Raw genomic sequence first — 20,437 nt, 5'->3', positions numbered from 1 at the left:
AATAATAGATGCTTGAAGTTGATCTGGTTTATTAAAGATGGCCCAAGTTTTCCCTTGGTTTTGTCTTCCTATTTTTAAAAAGTGCAGCCTGCCTCCGATCTGTGCTTACAAGTTATCATTTTGTCTTCACCATAAGCTCAAATCACAAAATTGGAATTCATTTTCTGGGTTTATTGTAGGATACTTAACCAGAGGTAAACCTTAGTTTGTTGGGGAAAGCAAAGAACAGGTCTTTTATAACTGAGCAAATTAGACAAAGTAGCAATGTTGACTTTATTCAAGAGAGAGTCTGGAACTTGAATAGAGTTTAAGTGTAGATATTAAGAATTATTTAAGAAATTACTTCCTTGGACTTCCCTGGTGGCATAGTGGTTAAGAATCCGCCTGCCAATGCAGGGGACCTGGGTTCAAGCCCTGGTCTGGGAAGATCCCACATGCCGCAGAGCAACTAAGCCTGTGCACCACAACTACTGAGCCTGCGCTCTAGATCCCACAAGCCACAACTACTGAGCCCACATGCCACAACTTCTAGAGCCCGTGCTCTGCAACAAGAGAAGCCACCGCAGTGAGAAGCCTGCGCACCAAAACGAAGAGTAGCCCCTCCCCCACTCGCTGCAACTAGAGAAAGCCCACGTGCAACAACGAAGACCCAGTGCAGCCAAAAATAAATTAATTAATTAATTTTTTAAAAAATAGAAATTACTTCCTTAAGACTTACTGGTATAGGGAAGAGGTTTAGAGTTTGAGATTCCAGTACCCTGAATTGTATAGTCTGTTCTATTATACATTGGGACTAACATTTAACCTTGGGATCTAGATCTGTAGTTAGGGAGAAGATCCCTGCCATTGGTAGTCATAGGGATGCTCTAAAAACCAGGTGGGATGGTATGTATGATAGTGCTTCAAACAATAATTCACAAAACTGTTCAGATACAAGTTTTTTAAAATTATTAATGAATTGATCTACTAAACAAATTGATGTATTTTGCATTATTGTTTTCACAGAGAATAGCAAGGAGATGGACTTCTCTGCTTTTTTAAGGACCACTTATTTTCCAAATCTGTTGCCCATTACATGAAATTATTAGTTTACAAGTACAGATAACATGTCCCTGGTTCTCTTTTTCCTGGAGTGACTGTTGACCTGTGTTTGGCAGATGCTTTGAGTTCATTCTTGCTCTTTGAGTGAACAGATAACTAATGCGTCTTCAAATTTGTTCTGAGGAACTCTGGGGATCCTCAGGACCCTTCAGGGAATCAGCAGGGTCCTCCCCTTTCCCACTTCATGTTTGCGTGAGGCCAGATTTTATTCATACATTTCAACCAAAGCAATATATAACAACAAATCGAATGTAGAGGCAGGTATGGAATCAAGATCTCTTCTATTGGGCTTCCCTGGTGGCGCAGTGGTTGAGAGTCCACCTGCCGATGCAGGGGACACGGATTCATGCCCCAGTCCGGTAAGATCCCACATGCCGCGAAGCGGCTGGGCCCGTGAGCCATGGCCACTGAGCCTGCACATCCGGAGCCTGTGCTCCGCAATGCGAGAGGCCACAACAGTGAGAGGCCTGCGTACCACAAAAAAAAAAAAAAAAAAAAAAAAGATCTCTTCTATTAAGCTATAACCCATTTTCAAAATTTACAGAATTTTGAAAGAGATTTTCTTAAATGTAAAACAATACCACTTTTCCTCACCAAAAAATATTTTGTTGTTGTTTGGAAAAGAGTTATTTTTCATTAAAAAATATGTTATTTGTATTAATGTGTAATAGCTGCTAACTCACTTTTCATTATGAAGAAATTGTAATGCCACACAGATCTGGATCACATTTGAAGATACCAATTTGTTTTAACAGACCAACCCTTAGGGTTTTCTGGGGGTACATAAAACTGAGATACTTTGACATAATAACATTTCAATTTTATTTCTAGTTCCGGCAGATTACTTTTAAAAAGCACTCCTTTCAATTCTGTTTATACTTTTCCCCCTTCTTCCTCAGGTTTGTTTAAGCATCTTAAATACATGGCATGGAAGACCAGAAGAGAAGTGGAATCCTCAGACCTCAAGCTTTTTGCAAGTAAACAAATTTCTCTTACAATTTCACTTAGAAAATAAGGAACCATCTTGGTTTAAGAACATTTTTTTTTAGCGACCAAGAATAAACATAGTAAACCATAAAAAATAAAAAGCTGGATTGATAGGAAGTACACACTAAACAGCTTATAGGTGAGCAGTTAGTACAATGGAGTTATAGCTCATTTTGAGTTTAGAATCTTAAGTTAGGACATTAGAATTTTCTTTCTGTCAAAATTCCCTTTTAAAAAATCCCTAATTTGCCTTAAAGTACACTCTGGTGCAACAAGATCAGGCAAGACAGATTAGCCTCTTCCATCTCCCAGTCACGATAAGGCTCAAACTCAGGTGAGTAGAATTTAATAACTACTAGTGTTACATACCTCTCCACACATGATATGGTTCTTCTGTAATCTAGTTAATAATGGGACTCGGTGCTTCCCTGGTGGCGCAGTGGTTAAGAATCCACCTGCCAGTGCAGGTGACATGGGTTCGACCCCTGGTCCGGGAAGATACTGCGTGCTGCGGAGCAACTAAGCCTGTATGCCACAACTACTGAGCCTGTGCTCTAGAGCCCGTGGGCCACAACTACTGAGCCCGCGCTCGTAGAGCCCGTGCTCTGCAACAAGAGAAGCCACCACAATGAGAAGCCCTCCCACCGCAATGAAGAATAGCCCCCAACTTGCTGCAACTAGAGAAAGCCCGCATGCAACAACGAAGACGCAACACAGCCAAAAATAAATAAATTTTAAAATAAAAATAAAAAAATAATGGGTCTCATCTGAGGTTTAGAAGTACTGTCCTGGAATTCATAAAACTTGGGATTTGCCATTCTTATTTGGCAGAGCACTTAGCACACATGTTTCATAGTGTTGAATTTTTTAAGTTAATTTTCACAAGCCATTTGAGTACATAAAATAAAATGTTATATAGTATCCCATCAAATTTTCTTTGCTGATGCTTTATCTTAATAGTTCAGAATTCCAGCAAAGAGACAGACATATTAATAATAGTAATTAACTTTGTTGCTTGATCATTGAGGAAACAGAAATAAACCAGTGTTGGTGCATGATAGTTTAAACTCACATTTGCAGTTTAGTGTTTATTTTAAGAAAGACCACCATAAATCATGCCCAGGTAAGCCTGTTAAAGTTGACCTACCTTGAAAGGATTCTTTTCCTACATTCTTATATTGAATTAGGTAAAAGAGATATGAAAAATCATTCTTTAGGATGTGACTTTTTTAGGTTCTCTGAAAAGACCTTGCAGCAGCCCCGTGAATTAAATAGTACTGTAATGTAAGTTTTTCCTTTGTGCTAATATGGAGACTCAAGAAGAACAGAGATTATATGATTCATGCAAAGTAACTAAGGAAGTTCCTTAGTTACTTTGTTCCACCAAGTAACTATAATACTTCTTCATTTGAGAAATGATTATGTAGGGGGAGGGGTAAATTAGCAGTTTGGGATTAGCAGCTATAGGCTACTATATATAAAATAGATAAACAACAAGTTCCTACTGTATAGCACAGGAATCTATATTCAGTATCTTGTAATAACCTATAATGGAAAAGAATATGAAAAGAATATATGTATTCGCTTTGCTGTATACCAGAAACTAACACAACATTGTAAATCAACTATACTTCAATTTAAAAAACTAAAACAGAAATGATTGTCAATTCTAGTTCAAAAACCTTAAAATATTTGTCTACATGTATGTTACTCTTGTCAACAGAAACTATTTTTATGATCAGTTTTACTCTGAAAGGAAACTCAGAGATATCCTCTTTTTCATGAAGTAAATTAGACTTACCTGAGAAGTGGAATCAATTTTTGAATCCAATTTTTGTTGGATTTATGTAGTTTTAAAAATAAATTTACAGTTTTCAAAATTTTTTAGTTTAAAATTGGATTTGCTTTTAACTTTTATATTATCTGTATGTCTAATATATACCAAAAATCCTGTGAAATAAAGAAACTTATTCTGAAGTGTTTAAATTTTACAACTTTGAAACCTTACTACACATAAAGTATGATATTTTCCCTTTAGGGTTTTTGTCATATACATAGTTTACATAGTCATAATTAACATAGTAGATAATTGTTTGTATATTGCTTTGTTCACCTAACAGTAGAGCATATCCATCTTCCCTGTTTACAATTTTATAATTTGTAAATGCTATGTGATAATCTTTTGAGTTCATATAGTATCATTGAACTATTTCGTCACTGTTGACTAAATATTTCACTTTTATTATTTTAGTTTTACAAATAATACCATTATTATATGACTTTCTCTACAATTGAGATAGTTTACTGAATATAGATTTCCAGATCTGTGACAAAATTGACTTGAGCAAGAACAAGAGAGGCTGTATCTTTTCTGTGGCAAGAGTGAATCGCCTTGTTTTGTCCAGATCTTAGGGGAAAACTTTCAGTCTTCCCCCATTGAGTGTGATAATAGCTGTGGATTTTTCATAAATTCCCTTCATCGTGTTGAGGACATTCCCCTCTACTAGTTTCTTGAGTATTTTTAACATGAACAGATGTTGGATTTTGTCAAATGCTTTTTCTGCATCTATTGAAATGATTGTATTATTCTTATTTTTTATTCTATTATTATGATATATTAATTTTTTGATATAAACCAACTTTGCTTTCCTGGGATAAAGCTCAGTTGGTCATGGTGTGTAATTCTTTTTGTATGTAACTGGATTGTTTGCTAGTGTGTGTATATATATGTGTGTGTATATATATATATATATATATATATATATATATATATATATAGGCCATGCTGAGCGGCTTGCAGGATCTTAGTTCCCCAACCAGGGATTGAACCCTGGCCCAGGCAGTGAAAGCGCCAAGTCCTAACCACTGGACCGCCAGGGAAGTCCCAGTTTGCTAGTATTTTTCTTAAGGATTTTTGTATCCATATTTCTAAGAAATATTGGCCTGTAGTTTTTTTTGTGTTATACTGCTTTATAAACATCATACTAGAAACAAATGCATGTAGTCGGGAACACATTGCCCTTTGTTGTCTGTTAGATTCATTCTTCAGAGGCAGACTACAGAGCCTTAGGAAAAATTACTTAATTTCTTTACTTTCTAAATTTTATTTATTCTTGGCTGCGTGGGGGTCTTTGTTGCTGTGCACAGGCTTTCACTAGTTGTGGCGAGCGGGAGCTACTCTTCGTTGCAGTGCACAGGCTTCTCATTGTGGTGTCTTCTCTTGTTGCGGAACACAGGCTCTAGGTGCACGGGCTTCAGTAGTTGTGGCACACAGGCTCAGTAGTTGTGGCTCGTGGGCTCTAGCGTGCAGGCTCAGTAGTTGTGGCGCACGGGCTTAGTTGCTCCGTGGCATGTGGGATCTTCCCGAACCAGGGCGCTCACCCATGTCCCCTGCTTTGGCAGACGGATTCTTAATCACTGTGCCAAAAGGGAATTCCCATATGTGACTGGTTTTTAATGTTGCTGTAATCTACCTAAAATACATATTAATGCGTTATGAATAGTTTGTTCCAGTTGGATGTTAATAAAGATGTCATGTGCAAGAGGAGTTAAACATATTTAATGTCACATAATCAACCATTTATAAATATATTTATAATATAATAATATATAAATACTACCGTTTTTCTTAAGATGGAAAGTTCTGGAAATCAGCCACTGATTATAGTTCTACTCAATAGCAGCATAATTTTCCGTAGAGGAGGATGCTTACTATTTTGAAAGGCTAAAAGCATTTTTAACTAAGACTGGTTTCTTTCCATTACCCTAAACAAGTTACTAGTTTGTATAACATAGTTTCTTGTTGCAAATTAATATTTTGGATTGTATACTCTGTACTTTCCTGTGTTTGAAATACCTATAATGAAAATTTTTAACATACCAGACCAGGTCAAAGAATTAAATCTTCTGACAAGTTATAATTTGAAAATAAAGGCATTCATAGGAGGCAAGATTGCTGACTGGTTATGGCCTGGTAGGGTTAAAATGTTTGTTTGACACAGACAGTGAAAGGAAGCTGTTATATATGGTTCTTGATTTAGTCAGCCTCTGAATAAAATATAATGAGAACATCTTGCAGTTTTGTGGGTGCTAACATAAAGCTAAAGAGGAGAGGGACTGTAAATTCAGCCTATGAATAAAAGCTTTTTTGACTCTTGACTTTATGAAAATGTCAAAGAACTGACTAAGAATCGGTGAACTTCCACTTTGGAATGCAAATATATTCTGTTTATTATTAAGTATAACTTATATATAGCATATCATGGTACGTAATAGATACTTTTCTGTTAATTACCGACTCATTTTCAACTCATTCTAAGAAAACACTTTAGCCAGATGTGGCTATGATAAATATTGGGTTTTTTTGGTTTGATCCAGGGAGCTCTTTTAATTAAGTTTTGTTGGTCAAAATGGAACTCATGCTGACTGCTTTTTTGCATATCCCTATTACATAAGTTAAAATTTATTGGTTTTAGAGTAGAGGTGATTTTGTTTTGCATTTTGCTACCTTCTGGATGTATGCTGTCATTTTCACTCCACGAAAGAATAGCTATTGTGTATTAATTACACGTATGAGCCCTATTGTTTTACACCTCTCAACCCCTTATTTAATTCTCAGAGTCATCCTATAATGTAAGTAGGTATTATTTCTATTTACAGACGACCAAAAAATGGATTCTGAGGGGATAAAGTTATTCTGCCTACCTTGGTCTCTCTGACTTCAAAATATAGTGTTTCTCAGAGTTAGATAAATCCTATTAATTTAGAATATTGAAAATCAAATCCTTTTAAAAGAGAGAAATCCTCTTCCCAAGGATTTATTTACTGGTTTTTCATGAGAGTGTTTTATGGGCTACAATAAAGTGTGCTGTGAAATAAAATGAGTAAGTAGGTCAGATAATTCAAGGCTCCAGAAATTCCATAAAATGAATATTTTGACTCCTAAATAGCTGAGTTCACCAAAGAAAAATAAAGTGGCACTTATATATTTCCTAAAAGGTACATGTTTAAAAAGTAAATAGAAGATGCCCGTAAAAAGTAAATAATAATGTCACCCAGTGAGAAAAGAGCACGTGTTATAAATTATTCTTTGAATTTAATTCCAAGAAATATCGATCTCTGCTAATTTATTTGTTATCAAATGCAGATGTTATAGTTCAATTTTTTTAGCAGACAATATTAAACTCAAATTTATTTCTCAAATATAGTTTTCTTTGTTCTGTATACAAAGCATCTATTTTTCATTTCCTGTATATAGTTTAGCTCTTTTAAAAAACCAGATGTGTTATGAATCTGAAGTAGTTTGTAAATTGTTTGAATCTCCAGCTGCTTGAGATTTATAAAACTATATTTTGTCTCAAAGGAGTTGAGGTTAAGTAAGTAACTGAATCCTATGTTACAAAATTTCTTTCTCCGCCTTTGTAGATAATGGGAATATACCCTACTCATATAAGAGGAAGATTATTTAAAAGGGAAAAGGAAAGGAACTAATAAATATGCCCTGGAAGATTATTTCAGAAGTGTCAGATTTGAGTTGGGGGAAAGTATATAGCCAAGGGAAATCACTTTCCTTTAGTGATATATTTAGTTTCAGTAAGTTTAAAAATTATGAGATCTTTGCCTCAGAATTATACAGGTTAATTTTTTTTTCCGTAGTTGACCTTGGCCTCAGTAACATGGTTACTTCAGGTCATATTTAACTTTGTGTATTCATAGGTCATATATTTCAGGTTCAAGTTTTCCATTTTTTTAATTTTTTAAGAAAATATATTCCTTGACTTCTAAGGTGCATATCCTTGATGTTGTTTAATCATCTTCCCTAAAGAAAATGCAACTGCTGCTAATTGTTTTTCATGTATGAAGTGGGAAAATTATAGCTAATATTTTCCTGCCTCCAAAGATGTCATATTAGCCAGTTATGTAAGTATATTAGCAAACAGTACTATACTAACTAAGAGTGAACTCTCAATATTGGTTATATCTAGAGAAACAAACCTTCTGGTATGTAAGTAGGGGGTCAGAGCTGGTCTTAGAGCCATGTCATCTTGCTATTGAAAGCTTCTGGTAATATTTTTGTGATACCGTGAAAGTAAATTTTCCTTGGAATGAAAGTAAAGACTGCGTCATGTGTAGTTTTCCTTACAAGTGAGTATTGTTAGGAGTATATTGTTAGCTTTATGCCCTTTAAGAGTAAGGACAGTTCGAGCAAAATGATGTCTAAATTGGTATAGGATGTTTATAAGCAAGTGTTTTTTTTAGTAGTTTCAGGAAATAGGATCTTCATACCTATTTTTCTTTTTCAAGAATTCAAGAATATAAAACATATATATAAATATTATATAAGATTCTACTGTACCTATTTTAATTTTGCTCTAATAATACAGTATTTCAGTGTCAATTATTAACATCAGTTTTATGGTGATAAAGTTATGTGGACGCACATATTAAAAGGCACTCCTAGTTGATAAAGCAAGGTATTAGTTTACTGGTAGTAAAAATGTCCTATCATAACTATTCTTTATTTCTTTGGTCCTCAGGTGTTGGTGTCTGTTCAGTCCCTTATATTAGTAGCTGAGCCTTATTTTAATGAACCAGGATATGAGCGGTCTAGAGGCACTCCCAGTGGCACACAGAGTTCTCGAGAATATGATGGAAACATTCGACAAGCAACGGTTAAGTGGGCAATGCTAGAACAAATCAGAAACCCTTCACCATGTTTTAAAGAGGTATGTTTAATAAAATTAATGAAATACTTTATTAAAGACATAATAGAATATAGTTTAGGTATTATACTTCCCTTTATATCTGTGGTATACTAAAGTTTACTCTTGTTTTTAGTCATGAAAAATCAGTAATAATATAGTACAGGTGAATTTTTTAAACCATTTACTTCCTAAAAGGCATCTGACTATATTTTTGGACAGTTTTATTAATTCTTTATTTTTCATGGCTACTGTTCTACTAGCATACTGTGCTAGTTATTATGTTAGTATATACTAGAATATGTTACAAAAATATTCTTCATAAAAATATTCTTTTTTATTAGAGATTAAGATACTTTCTAATTGTCTTGCAAATAGAAACTTTGCCCTTATACTAATATCTGTGTGTGAAATTGAAGAAAAAGACATTTTCTTTTCTTTAGGAAAAGTTGAACTTAGTTTCTGAAACCAGTCTTGATACTGTCACGTGCTTTCATTTTTACCACATCCTGAAGTGTGGCTCTTTTCCTGTACTTAGTTATCTCTCCTTAGTCTGCCTAAAATATGGTTGTATTTTTCACTTGTCACATCAGATTACTTCATCACATCTTACTTTAACTCTGTCATGAAACATTTTTTTTTCCTAAATTGTTTCCCTTGATCATCAGTTTCTTAGGTTGTGCTAGAAACACAACACTTTAGAGGAAGAATTGGCGTATTTACCTGATAGAAAATTGATCTTTAATACAGTTAAGCAAATATTATGTGTGAACTATATGTAGCATTATACGCGAAACTCTCCTCATTAAGTAGTATCGATGAATATACTCTGAAGGAATGTAAAAACATTTCTTCCTTTTGTTATTACTAAATGACTTTGCACTTTGAATGACATAGTTGGGTATTTTACTTTTGCAAAGGCTTGTATTCAAGGCTGTGGGTAATTACTTTTCCTAATATTACAGGAAATACAAACATGCATTTCTTTGTACTCTTAAGCATAATGTTCTGTCCCTTTTCAAGTTTGGGCTACTTACATTAAGTAATTCATTTGGCAGCCGTGTGGAATATCAGCTGTTACTAGGTACTGCACTAAGGTACTCTGAACTCAAGGAAAAGTGAAAGTCAGTTCCTGCCCTTGATAAACTTATATTCCTCCTGTTTGTATCATAAATTAATTTCTTAGTGCCTTTAAGACTCAAATAACGTATCCAGATATGTAAACTACTTGACAAGTCTACTAGAATGTATAATAACCACCTCAAACTTAACACTGCAACACTGCACTCTTGATTCTTCCTTCCTTTCTTCTCTCAGTAAAAGCACCATGGTCTAAACCCAAAACCCTAACAACGTGTGGCTTCATTCTTTTACTCACATACCACATTCAATCTGTTGACAAATTTCGCTCTACCATTCAAAGCATAATCAAAATTTGATGAAAAAATATTTTCGCTGTGACCAAAAAGGGCTTAATTTCCAAAATATACAAACAGCTCATACAGCTCAATAACAAAAAAACAACCCAGTCAAAAAAATGGGCAGAAGACCTAAAGAGACATTTCTCCAAAGAAGACATAGAGATGGCCAATAAGCGTATGAAAAGATGCTTAGCATTGCTAATTATTAGAGACGTGCAAATCACAACTACAGTGAGGGGGGCTTCCCTGGTGGAGCAGTGGTTAAGAATCTGCCTGCCAATGCAGGGAACATGGGTTCAAGCCCTGGTCCGGGAACATCTCACATGCCGCGGAGCAACTAAGCCTGTGGGCCACAACTACTGAGCCTGCGCTCTAGAGTCCGTGTGCTGCAACTACTGAGCTCGCGTGCCATGACTACTGAAGCCTGCGCACCTAGAGCCTGTGCTCTGCAACAAGAGAAGCCACCGCAATGAGAAGCCTGCGCACCACAATGAAGAGTAGCCCCCGCTCACCACAACTAGAGAAAGCCCGCACGCAGCAACAAAGACCCAACGCATCCAAAAATAAATAAATTAATTAATTAATTTAAAAAAAAGAAAAACTACAGTGAGGTACCACCTCACACTGGTCAGAGTGGCCATCATCAAAAAATCTACAGGGCTTCCCCGGTGGCGCAGTGGTTGAGAATCCGCCTGCCAATTCAGGGGACACGGGTTCGATCCCTGGTCCAGGAAGTTCCCACATGCCGCAGAGCAACTAAGCTCGTGTGCCACAACTACTGAGCCTGTGCTCTAGAGCCTGTGAGCCACAACTACTGAGCCCACGTGCCGCAACTACTTAAGCCCGCACGCCTAGAGCCCATGCTTCACAATGAGAGAAGCCAGTGCAATGAGAAGTCCACGCACCGCAACGAAGAGTAGCCCCCACTCGCCGCAACTAGAGAAAGCCCGTGCGCAGCAACGAAGACCCAACACAGCCAAAAATAAATAAATAAATAGAGTAAATTTTAAAAAAATCTACAAATAACAAGTGCTGGAGAGCGTGTGGAGAAAAGGGAACCCTCCTACACTGTTGGTGGGAATGTAAATTGGTACACCCACTATGGAAAACAGTGTGGAGGTTCCTTAAAAAACTAAAAATAGAGTTGCCATATGATCCAGCAGTCCCACTCCTGGGCATATATCCAGAGAAGACTCTAATTCAAAAAGATATATGCAGGGCTTCCCTGGTGGCACAGTGGTTAAGAATCCGCCTGCCAATACAGGGGACGTGGGTTCAAGCCCTGGTCCGGGAAGTTCCCACATGCCGTGGAGCAACGAAGCCCGTGCGCCACAACTACTGAGCCTGTGCTCTAGAGCCTGCAAGCCTAGAGCCCATGCTCTGCAACAAGAAAAGCCACCACAATGAGAAGCCCGTGTACCGCAACGAAGAGTAGTGCCCGCTGGCCACAACTAGAGAAAGCCCCGCACACAGCAACGAAGACCCAACGCAGCCAAAAAATAATTAATTAATTAAAAAAAAAATGATACATGCACCCTGATGTTCACGGCCACACTATTTACAATAGCCAAGACATGGAAGCAACCTGAATGTCCATTGATAGATGAATGGATAAAGGTGTGGTATATATGCAATGGAATACTACTGATCCATAAAAAAAAATGAAATAATGCCATTTGCAGCAACAAGGATGGACCTAGAGATTATCATACTAAGTGAAGTAAGTCAGACAGAGAAAGACAAATACCATATGATATCACTTATATGTGGAATCTAATTGAACTTAAATCTAAAATGAACTTATTTACAAAACAGACTTGCAGACACAGAAAACAAACTTATGGTTACCAAAGGGGAAAGGGGGTGGGGGAGGGATAAAGTAGAAGTTTGGAATTAGCAAATACAAACTACTGTATATAAAACAGATAAACAACAAGGTTCTACCATATAGTACAGGGAACTATATTCAATGTTCTGTAATAAATCATAATGGAAAAGAATATGTATGTATATGTATAACTGAATTACTTTGCTGTATCCAGAAACAGACACAACACTGTAAATCAACTATACTATAGTTAATTAATTAATTAATTAATTAAATCTTCACCCTGGCCAGCCTATTTCAAGCTCCCATTACTGGGACTTCCCTGGTGGTGCAGTGATTAAGACTCTGCGCTGCCAATGCGGGGGGCCCAGGTTTGATCCCTGGTCACGGAACTAGATCCCACATGCATGCTGCAACTAAGGAGTCAGCAAGCCACAACTAAGGAGCCCACCTGCTGCAACTAAGACCCAGTGCAGGGACTTCCCTGGTGGCACATGGGTTAAGAATCTGCCTGCCAACACAGGGGACATGGGTTCGATCCCTGGTCCGGGAAGATCCCACATGCCATGGAGCAGCTAAGCCTGTGTGCCACAACTACTGAGCCTGCACTCTAGAGCCCGCGAGCCACAACTACTGAGCCCGCATGCCACGACTACTGAAGCCCACACATCTAGAGCCCATGCTCCACAACAAGAGGAGCCACCGCAATGAGAAGCCCATGTACCGCAACGAAGAGGAGCCCCTGCTCCCCACAACTAGAGAAAGCCTGTGCACAGCAACGAAGACCCAACGCAGCCAAAAATAAATAAATAAATTTATTTTAAAAAAAAAAAAGACCTGGTGCAACCAAACAAATAAAAAATATTTTTTAACAACCAAACAAACAAAAAAATCAAGCTACCATTACCTATTGCTTGAATTGTTGAAGTAGTTTTCTGATTTCGCTGCTTCCACTTTGTCCTTCTACAATGGTTCTCCACGCATAATCAGATCATCTCACTCCATTGACTTCCCATTAAAAGAAGATGAAAACACAGAGTCCTTACCATAGCCTTCAAAACTCTACATTGTCTGGCTCCTGTCTACCTATCCTTCAGCATCTCTAAGAGTTCAAAGGCTTTTGATACCAAATGTTAGGTTGTGGAACAACTGGAGCTCTGATATATCAATACTTTGTAACATATCAATACTTTCAGGTAATAAGCTTAATATATGCTTTATGACTAGCAATTCCATTCCTTGGTATATGCTCAATAGCAGTTGTGTACATATTGGGTGTAGAGAATGTTCATAACATTGCCAAAAATTGGAAACAGTCTGATCAGCAGAATGAATGGAGAAATTATGGAATTTTCATAAAGTGGAATACAGCAGTGTAAATGAGTGAACTCCTTCACACATTAAGATGGACAGATATTATAAACACAATAAAGAGCATAAGAAACCAGGCACAAGAGTACTTTCTATATGATTCTATGTATAAAAAGTTCAAAACTGAGTTAAACTCATACTTAAAGAAGTTAGTATAGTGTATACTTTTGGATGAGGGTTAATGGTAAGAAGTAGCACAAGGGGATCTTCCGGCATGCTTGGTAATGTTCTGTTTCTTATCTAAGTAGAGGTTGTTTTCTTGTGTTCACTGTGGGAAAATGCGTTCAGTTATACACATGATTTGGGCACTTTTCTGTATATGTTAAACGTCAGTTTTTAAATGTATTGAAAGAAATTTGTAAGTATACACAGTCAGTGTAATTTGTTGGTTCATGCTTAAAGTTTTGTTTTGTTTTCTGGAAGAATAAACTGCTAACACAGGGGACTCAGAGTGGGGACATGACTTTCACAAAAAGGAAATATGTATAATTTGAAACAATAATTCTTTCTCATCTTTTAGAACCTAGCTCACATTAAAGGGGTACCCCTTGTCCATGAATGCTTTTCTAATTTTCCCAATCAGTTGTGGCCTGCTACTGTTTTAATTTCATGGGATTTGTTTTTGTTTTTTATTGTTGTTTTTTATTTTTCAAAACGTATCTTTTTCTTGTGCACTCATCTCCCATCTTATTCTGTGGTCATCATCGTTCTTCGTATCAGGTGGTTTCGTACTCATTTTTGTATCCCTGTATGCATCAAACTCAATAACTTATTGGTGGTGTTTTATGTCCATTCCCAGTTTTTCCTAATTTTTCCCTTGTAGGTATTATTGCCTTTTCTTTAGAGGAGACAAGCTCATTGGGCAACGTAGTAAGTAGCTCACCCAGAATACAGAATAATAATTCCAAAATGATCTATTTTCTAGCTTAAATTTGTCAAAAATAGACTTTTACTACATACACAGAAATTTTACTCGGTTTTTCAAAGAAAGAATTTTAAAAATCTGAAATGTAGAGCACATTTATCTTAAGGAGTTAAACGTCATAAAATAAAATCTTGTTCATAAGTTAACCAGAAGACAAAATTAAGAGAGTAATAATATTGCCTATTTGGGGCTATGTTCTGATATCTGTGCGAATGCCTGTGATTGAGAATCTCTTTACTCATCTAAATGTTCTTTGAGTTCTCTTTGAAAGATAGAAATTGACAGTTTTTCTGTTGTCAATACTTTTTCTCCTGGTTATTCATTTATTTACATTTGCCTTCTGACTCTATTGTTTTATAGATGTCTTATGTTCTCTGGATAGGATTAACTACTGAAATGTCTGAGTGGGATTGGGCATTATTTTCTGCTTATAGAACTGGGTATTTCAACACAAGTCATCTGATGTCATAATCCTGATGCTTCCCTGTTAATAATGTAGAGTGTTAACCACATTGAGTTTTGTGGAGAGAAAAAAAATGCCATGTCTTTTAAATTTCATGTTTTTGTAATGCCACATACTTTGTCTTTTAAATTCTGACCCGATCACATGTTGTTCTCTTGCTTGGTTTATTCTTAAGGTTATACATAAACATTTTTACTTGAAAAGAGCTGAGATCATGGCCCAGTGTGAGGAGTGGATTGCAGACATCCAGCAGCACAGCAGTGATAAGCGGGTAGGCAGGACCATGTCTCACCATGCAGCAGCTCTCAAGGTGAGTAACCCTCCCTAACAGGAGCCTTGTTGGTGGCTTTAAAAGAAGAGTTGTATATTCACTGACAGAACTGTGATGACTGCTAGAAAGAAACATTAAATTTATTAAGTTCAGAGGTTACCCAGAAGTCTATAGAAAAGATACATTCCTTTTGACAACGAAGTGACAGTTCCTAAAATTAAAAATGAGTATAGGGACTGAGCCAACAGAGTTTCATAGAGTTGTTTGACAATGATGGCAACAAAATGTTCTCCATGACAGTTTGCATTAGCTTTTCCCTGAGCCTCTTACGTTCCAGAATTTTATTACTTGGAGTAATGAGGGAGATGGTAGCTGCAGAGCCTCCAGCAGCTGATTGGTGTGGAAGCATCTGTGATACAATCCTGTTTTGGGGGCAGTGAGCTGTTGTTTTCAACTAGGGCGTTCACAGAATGGAAATGTAGTACATTATGGTTTTGGAGATTTTTTTTTTTTTTTTTTTTTTATGTGGGAATCATACCTCCAAAGGCCACCTTTTTTTCCCTGCCTTGGGAGATACCTGTCTTTACTCACCACTGTTCCTTTTATCCTCCACTGATTATGGTCGTCTCTACTGGCTCCTTTCCTTCTAACTTTAAAAGTATCTTCACTTAAAATGATTAGATTATAATGATAAGGGTTTATTAGGTTTTTTTTATTGGTGAATTTTTTTAATGTCCCTATTTTTCAGGTTACATACAGAAATATTTATGAATGTAAAACCATACAATATCTGGGGTTTGCTTCAAAACAAAATGAGAAAAGTGGTGGTATTATAGATGAAAGAAGACTAGCTCTGAGTTGATAAATGTTGAAGCTCGGTGATAGATTCATGGGAGTTCATTTTATATTCTGCTTACTTCTGTATATGTTTGAGATTTTCCATTATAAAAACCTTTAAAAACAAAATTTTTTTTCTCCTTAACATTTGCATCCCCTTAAGCTAGTTTTATTTTGCCCCTGTTATTATAAAAATGATTCTCTCCTTTTACTACAAAAACTAGAGCTGTTAACACTTTTGCCTCCATTTTTAAATAACCCTCTCACCAATCAACGTTTTGCAGTTGAATTTCCATTCTATGGAAGTGACCCGCTATCCAGTTCTCAAAGTGACCCTGGCTCTGCTCTCTATGCACCTCTCTCCCCTCCGTGCATCTCTCTCCCCTCCAGGCCTTTACAGATGCTTACTTTTGCCTGCTCTACTGGCTCACTTCCATTCAGTTTTCAGCTGAAATTTCACTTCATGGAAACTTGCCTTGACTTTTAAATTAGATGGTTTCAGTATAATCTCTTGTAACACTGTTGCCTACTTGATAAAAACAGTCCTAACACTGGTCTAATGTTCTTTTTTTCTCTGTACTTTTCATCTGTGGGCTATCGTGGCTCCTCTTCTCACACTCTTAATTCTTTCAGCTTGTTTTTTCTTTCCCCTTCTCCTGGATGATTGTGTACCTGAAGCCTTACTATTTGGCCCTTAGGACTATTTTATTCTCTTTCTCTATCATTGTATCTATACCCCTGACATTGGCCATTTTCTCTTTAAAAGTGACTTTGCAAACTGTTGTCTGCTCTTAGCTTTCTCAAAGTCATATTACTGGCATTTTTACTTGGATGCCCTGTCATCACTCTTCATTGAAGATCTAAAAGAGAGAACTTATCTTTCCTTCAGTCAAATTTTATAACCTTCTGTATTTTCTTAATCTTAAACAACTTTTCTCTGTCTAAAAATCTTCAAATTTTATTTAACTCCCGCTTCATCTAGTATACCTACCAGGTCAGTGCTAGGTCCTATCGGTGCTGCCTTCATACGGGGATTCTCCTCCCCATTATTCTCCTCAGTTCCCATAGCTCAGTCGTTTAGATACATCTTTCCCTTACACAAAACCTCGGTGGCTAAGTCCAGCTTCTTTTGCTTTGTTATTTCAGTCAGTGTCTTGTTTTTATCTCAAATTCTTATTCTTTGTTTCTGTAATGCCCTGATTTGGAAATCTCTATCCTGAATCAGTCCAAATTTATATCATCTCAGGTATACTTTTGCTGCTGAGTGCTATTTGAGAAAAGTATGCAGCTCTTCAGTTTAATTTCACAATAAAGGCATAGTATTCCCACCTCAACTGGGCCTTCATAATTGTCCTTTTTTTTTTCTTCTTCTTCCCTAGTTAGTGTTTTCTTCTGTTGTCCATGGTGGAAGAGAAATTGGGGCTAGAAAAATTTCGAGTTACCAGTATGTAAATATACTTTGAAACCTTAAAAATGGCTGCAAATGTGTAGTTGTCTTACCTTGCTTATATGTCTTCTACTTCTAACCAAAGTTTAGGCTCTGTAAAATCAGAGATCATACAGTTGGTCCTCCATATCCACAGGGGATTGGTTCCAGGATCCCCTGCAAATACCAAGATCCACAGATGCTCAAGTCCCTTAGATAAAATGGCCTAGTACAGTCAGCTCTTTTTATCCAGCTGTGTCCTCCTTATTTTACACATTGCTTTTACATTGTTACTGTTGAGCACAGTTCCTTGTTCTATAAATGTTGGTTAATTTTCAAAGTCAGCTATTGACACAACTAATTTTCAAAGCCCTTGGTGTGAGATTTGAGGTCATTTCTGTCCCACTAGAAATTTATAAACTAAAACTTAATGTTTGTAAACAACCAGCCACTCTCTGTTAACATCTCTGTATCCTTCCCTAAATGGCAGTATGGGGTAATACAAAGTTATGTACTCTCTCTAGATCTTCTTTTTCATTTGCTTACGTTTTAAAAAATCCTTATGATTAAATTATTTATAAGGTGTAAGCCAGGCATTACATGAGGCGATGAGTATGAAAGATTTCAAACGTTTTACATAGGGCCTAGTTTTTATTCACTAAAATAGCAGTGGTTTTATTTTAATTTATGGACTGTGTCTCAAAAATTTTAGTCAGAGGCAGCATGTATTACAAGTTAAGATGTTATTCTCTTTAATTTAAAACTATATATGGCAAATGACTGGTGTCCTCTGAGTCATTAGTAATGCTGTTTTTGTTCCTGGTGTTGGGGCATTGGTAGGGTCTGTGGGCATGCTACTCAGTACTCAGGGCTTACCAGCAGCGTCAGTTACTTTGAGGTTAGAGATTTGTGCCAACTTTGTTCACTGCCTGTTAGAGCAGCTAGCTTAAGGAAGGTCTTACTAAATTTTTGTAGACCTAATGCTTTGGGTTTTGTTTTGAACTCAATTCTTCCCTCCAGTGATGTTGTGCTAGTATCCCAGGGTTTACAGTTCTAACATCACTCATTTTCCCCTGCGTAGCGTCACACTGCGCAGCTCCGAGAAGAGCTGCTGAAACTTCCCTGTCCTGAAGACTTGGACCCTGATGCCGATGATGCCTCGGAGATGTGCAGTGCCACAGCGGGTGCTGAGGAGACTCTCATGCCTGATCAGGTCAAACCCAGCAGCAGTAAAGAACTCCCCAGTGACTTCAAATTGTGAGCTGCATTGATACGGACTTCACAGACGCAGAGGCTTTGAAGCACAAGCCAAATATGTCAATATTTGTATGTAAGAAACTAATTATGTAATAGGTAATGAAACTGAAATTATACTACACCCTTAAGGAGATCCAGTTTCATTCAAGGTGATCTTTTATTTACCTGTACAAGAGTGTAAACTTTTTTGTGCTTTTATTTTTCACTTGTGAGAACCACTGATTGGTATGTTCAACAAATTTGTGTATACAAAGAAATGGATAAATCACTGATTATATAAGGGAAACTACCTTAGGAAAGAATGTTTACTGAATTTTTTTTTTTTTACTGTAGAGTGAAGGGTTGTTAACAAAGAATATATATTGGTCATTCTTACAACTACTATTTAAAGTCAGCAACTTTTCACTGAATTTGATAGATTTTATGTTTGGCCATATCTTCATGCTCATATTTGATTTCTGAAGACCTCCTACATACACTTCAATAAAAGTTAAATGGACATACTCCCTCTTTTTTGATTTACTGGTACATTTTTTAAATGATAAATCTGCCATAAAATGCATTATAGCTGGAGACTTGCACTTGTATGGATGAATTTATTACATTCAACGTATTTAATTTTATGCTTTCTAAAATTCTAAGATGCAGAAAAATAAATGAACATGATTTTATTCTATGCCAATATTTGGGCCTGTGAATGTATCTGTTATTTGAATTTAAGTATATGAAGAGGAATGGTCAATTTGAAAAGTCACTCTAAACTGAGTTTTTCCTAAAGGGCTCCTTTCTTCCTGGACTATCTGGTTTTATTACTAACGTCACATGTATATGTTAAACATTGAGGCTCTGTAGAGCAGAGAGGATGTACCTCTCTGGTGCTGTTACAGTACATTCTGTACTTGCCATATAGGCTCATTTTCATGCAAATTCTTCCTAGAGCCAAATAAATAAAGACTTAGGTGTATTGGTATGTCTTGTTTCTAAAACAGTTTGCCATGGTGTGAAATGCTATTTCTACAAAGAATTGGACACTTTCAAGAGCTACTCACGGGAAAGGGAAGGCTATTTTTTTCAAGACCAGTTATCACAAAGGAAGAGCTAAGGTGATTCTTGATAGTGTTAATAGAAAATAAACTGGAAACCCTGAATCTGGAGCTGACCTGAGGGAGAAGCTGTATCCTGAGCAGTGAGTTACTCTCTGAAGGAAAAGGGGAACTAGGGATCATGATACTCTCTCAACAAGGTACAGAGCTCCTTAAAGTGAATAAAGTGTGTGACCAGGAAATCAAAGGTTCCAAAACACATAGCATTAGGTCTAGTGGGTGATGAGTTACACAAGCATGACAAAATCGAGTCAGTTTGTGAGGAAGCAGAGTCAATTAAATGTTACTCACAGACCTGCTATCTTATAGCTCAGTATAAAATTAGCAGCAATAAGTAGTAAAAGGACGGTCATCACATCAATCCTCTAGGCCTTTTGTTTTTCGGTCTGTCAGGGTCCTGTCAGGGATAGATGATAAAAGCTTCTATCCAAGTATATTGTTTACCTCCAATTTGGGATTTTATTTTTAATCATTAAAATAAGGTAGGGTCATTTCCCTAATGGTCATTTCACACCATTAGTCCTCAGAAAACTTTATAAAGGCTAAGTAACAATATCAGTACTGTAAGTTCCAGTTCATGTTTTTTAAAAACCAAGGCCTAAAGTCTGAATTTGAGACTTTAGTCTAATTTGGTTCCACCTGGAATCTAGACTACAACAAACATTTGAGCACTCAGTTTGTACTAGGTACAGGTTCCTGCACTTGAGGATTGAATGACAAACATGAAAACATAATGTCAGTGCAAA

General features: G+C 36.7%; 1 protein-coding gene across 8 annotated transcripts in view; it reads left to right on the top strand.

Annotated features, from left to right (window-relative positions):
• BIRC6 (baculoviral IAP repeat containing 6) overlaps nucleotides 1-19,272 on the top strand; it is a 237,804-nt gene extending 218,532 nt beyond the window's left edge. For all 8 annotated transcript variants that reach the window (XM_067703312.1, XM_067703310.1, XM_067703309.1 and 5 more), the window contains 4 exons: nucleotides 2,001-2,078; nucleotides 8,625-8,813; nucleotides 14,973-15,107; nucleotides 18,413-19,272. In XM_067703312.1, the coding sequence (XP_067559413.1) occupies nucleotides 2,001-2,078; nucleotides 8,625-8,813; nucleotides 14,973-15,107; nucleotides 18,413-18,592 (582 nt within the window). In that variant the 3' untranslated portion in view covers nucleotides 18,593-19,272. The remainder of the gene's footprint in view (nucleotides 1-2,000; nucleotides 2,079-8,624; nucleotides 8,814-14,972; nucleotides 15,108-18,412) is intronic.
• Nucleotides 19,273-20,437: the final 1,165 nt, after the last annotated feature.

This window comes from Pseudorca crassidens, chromosome 14 (genome assembly GCF_039906515.1).
Source record: "Pseudorca crassidens isolate mPseCra1 chromosome 14, mPseCra1.hap1, whole genome shotgun sequence".
NCBI classification, from domain to species: domain Eukaryota; kingdom Metazoa; phylum Chordata; class Mammalia; order Artiodactyla; family Delphinidae; genus Pseudorca; species Pseudorca crassidens.
The sequence above is the reverse complement of the archived record's forward strand: the minus strand, read 5'-3'. Positions and strand labels throughout refer to the sequence as shown.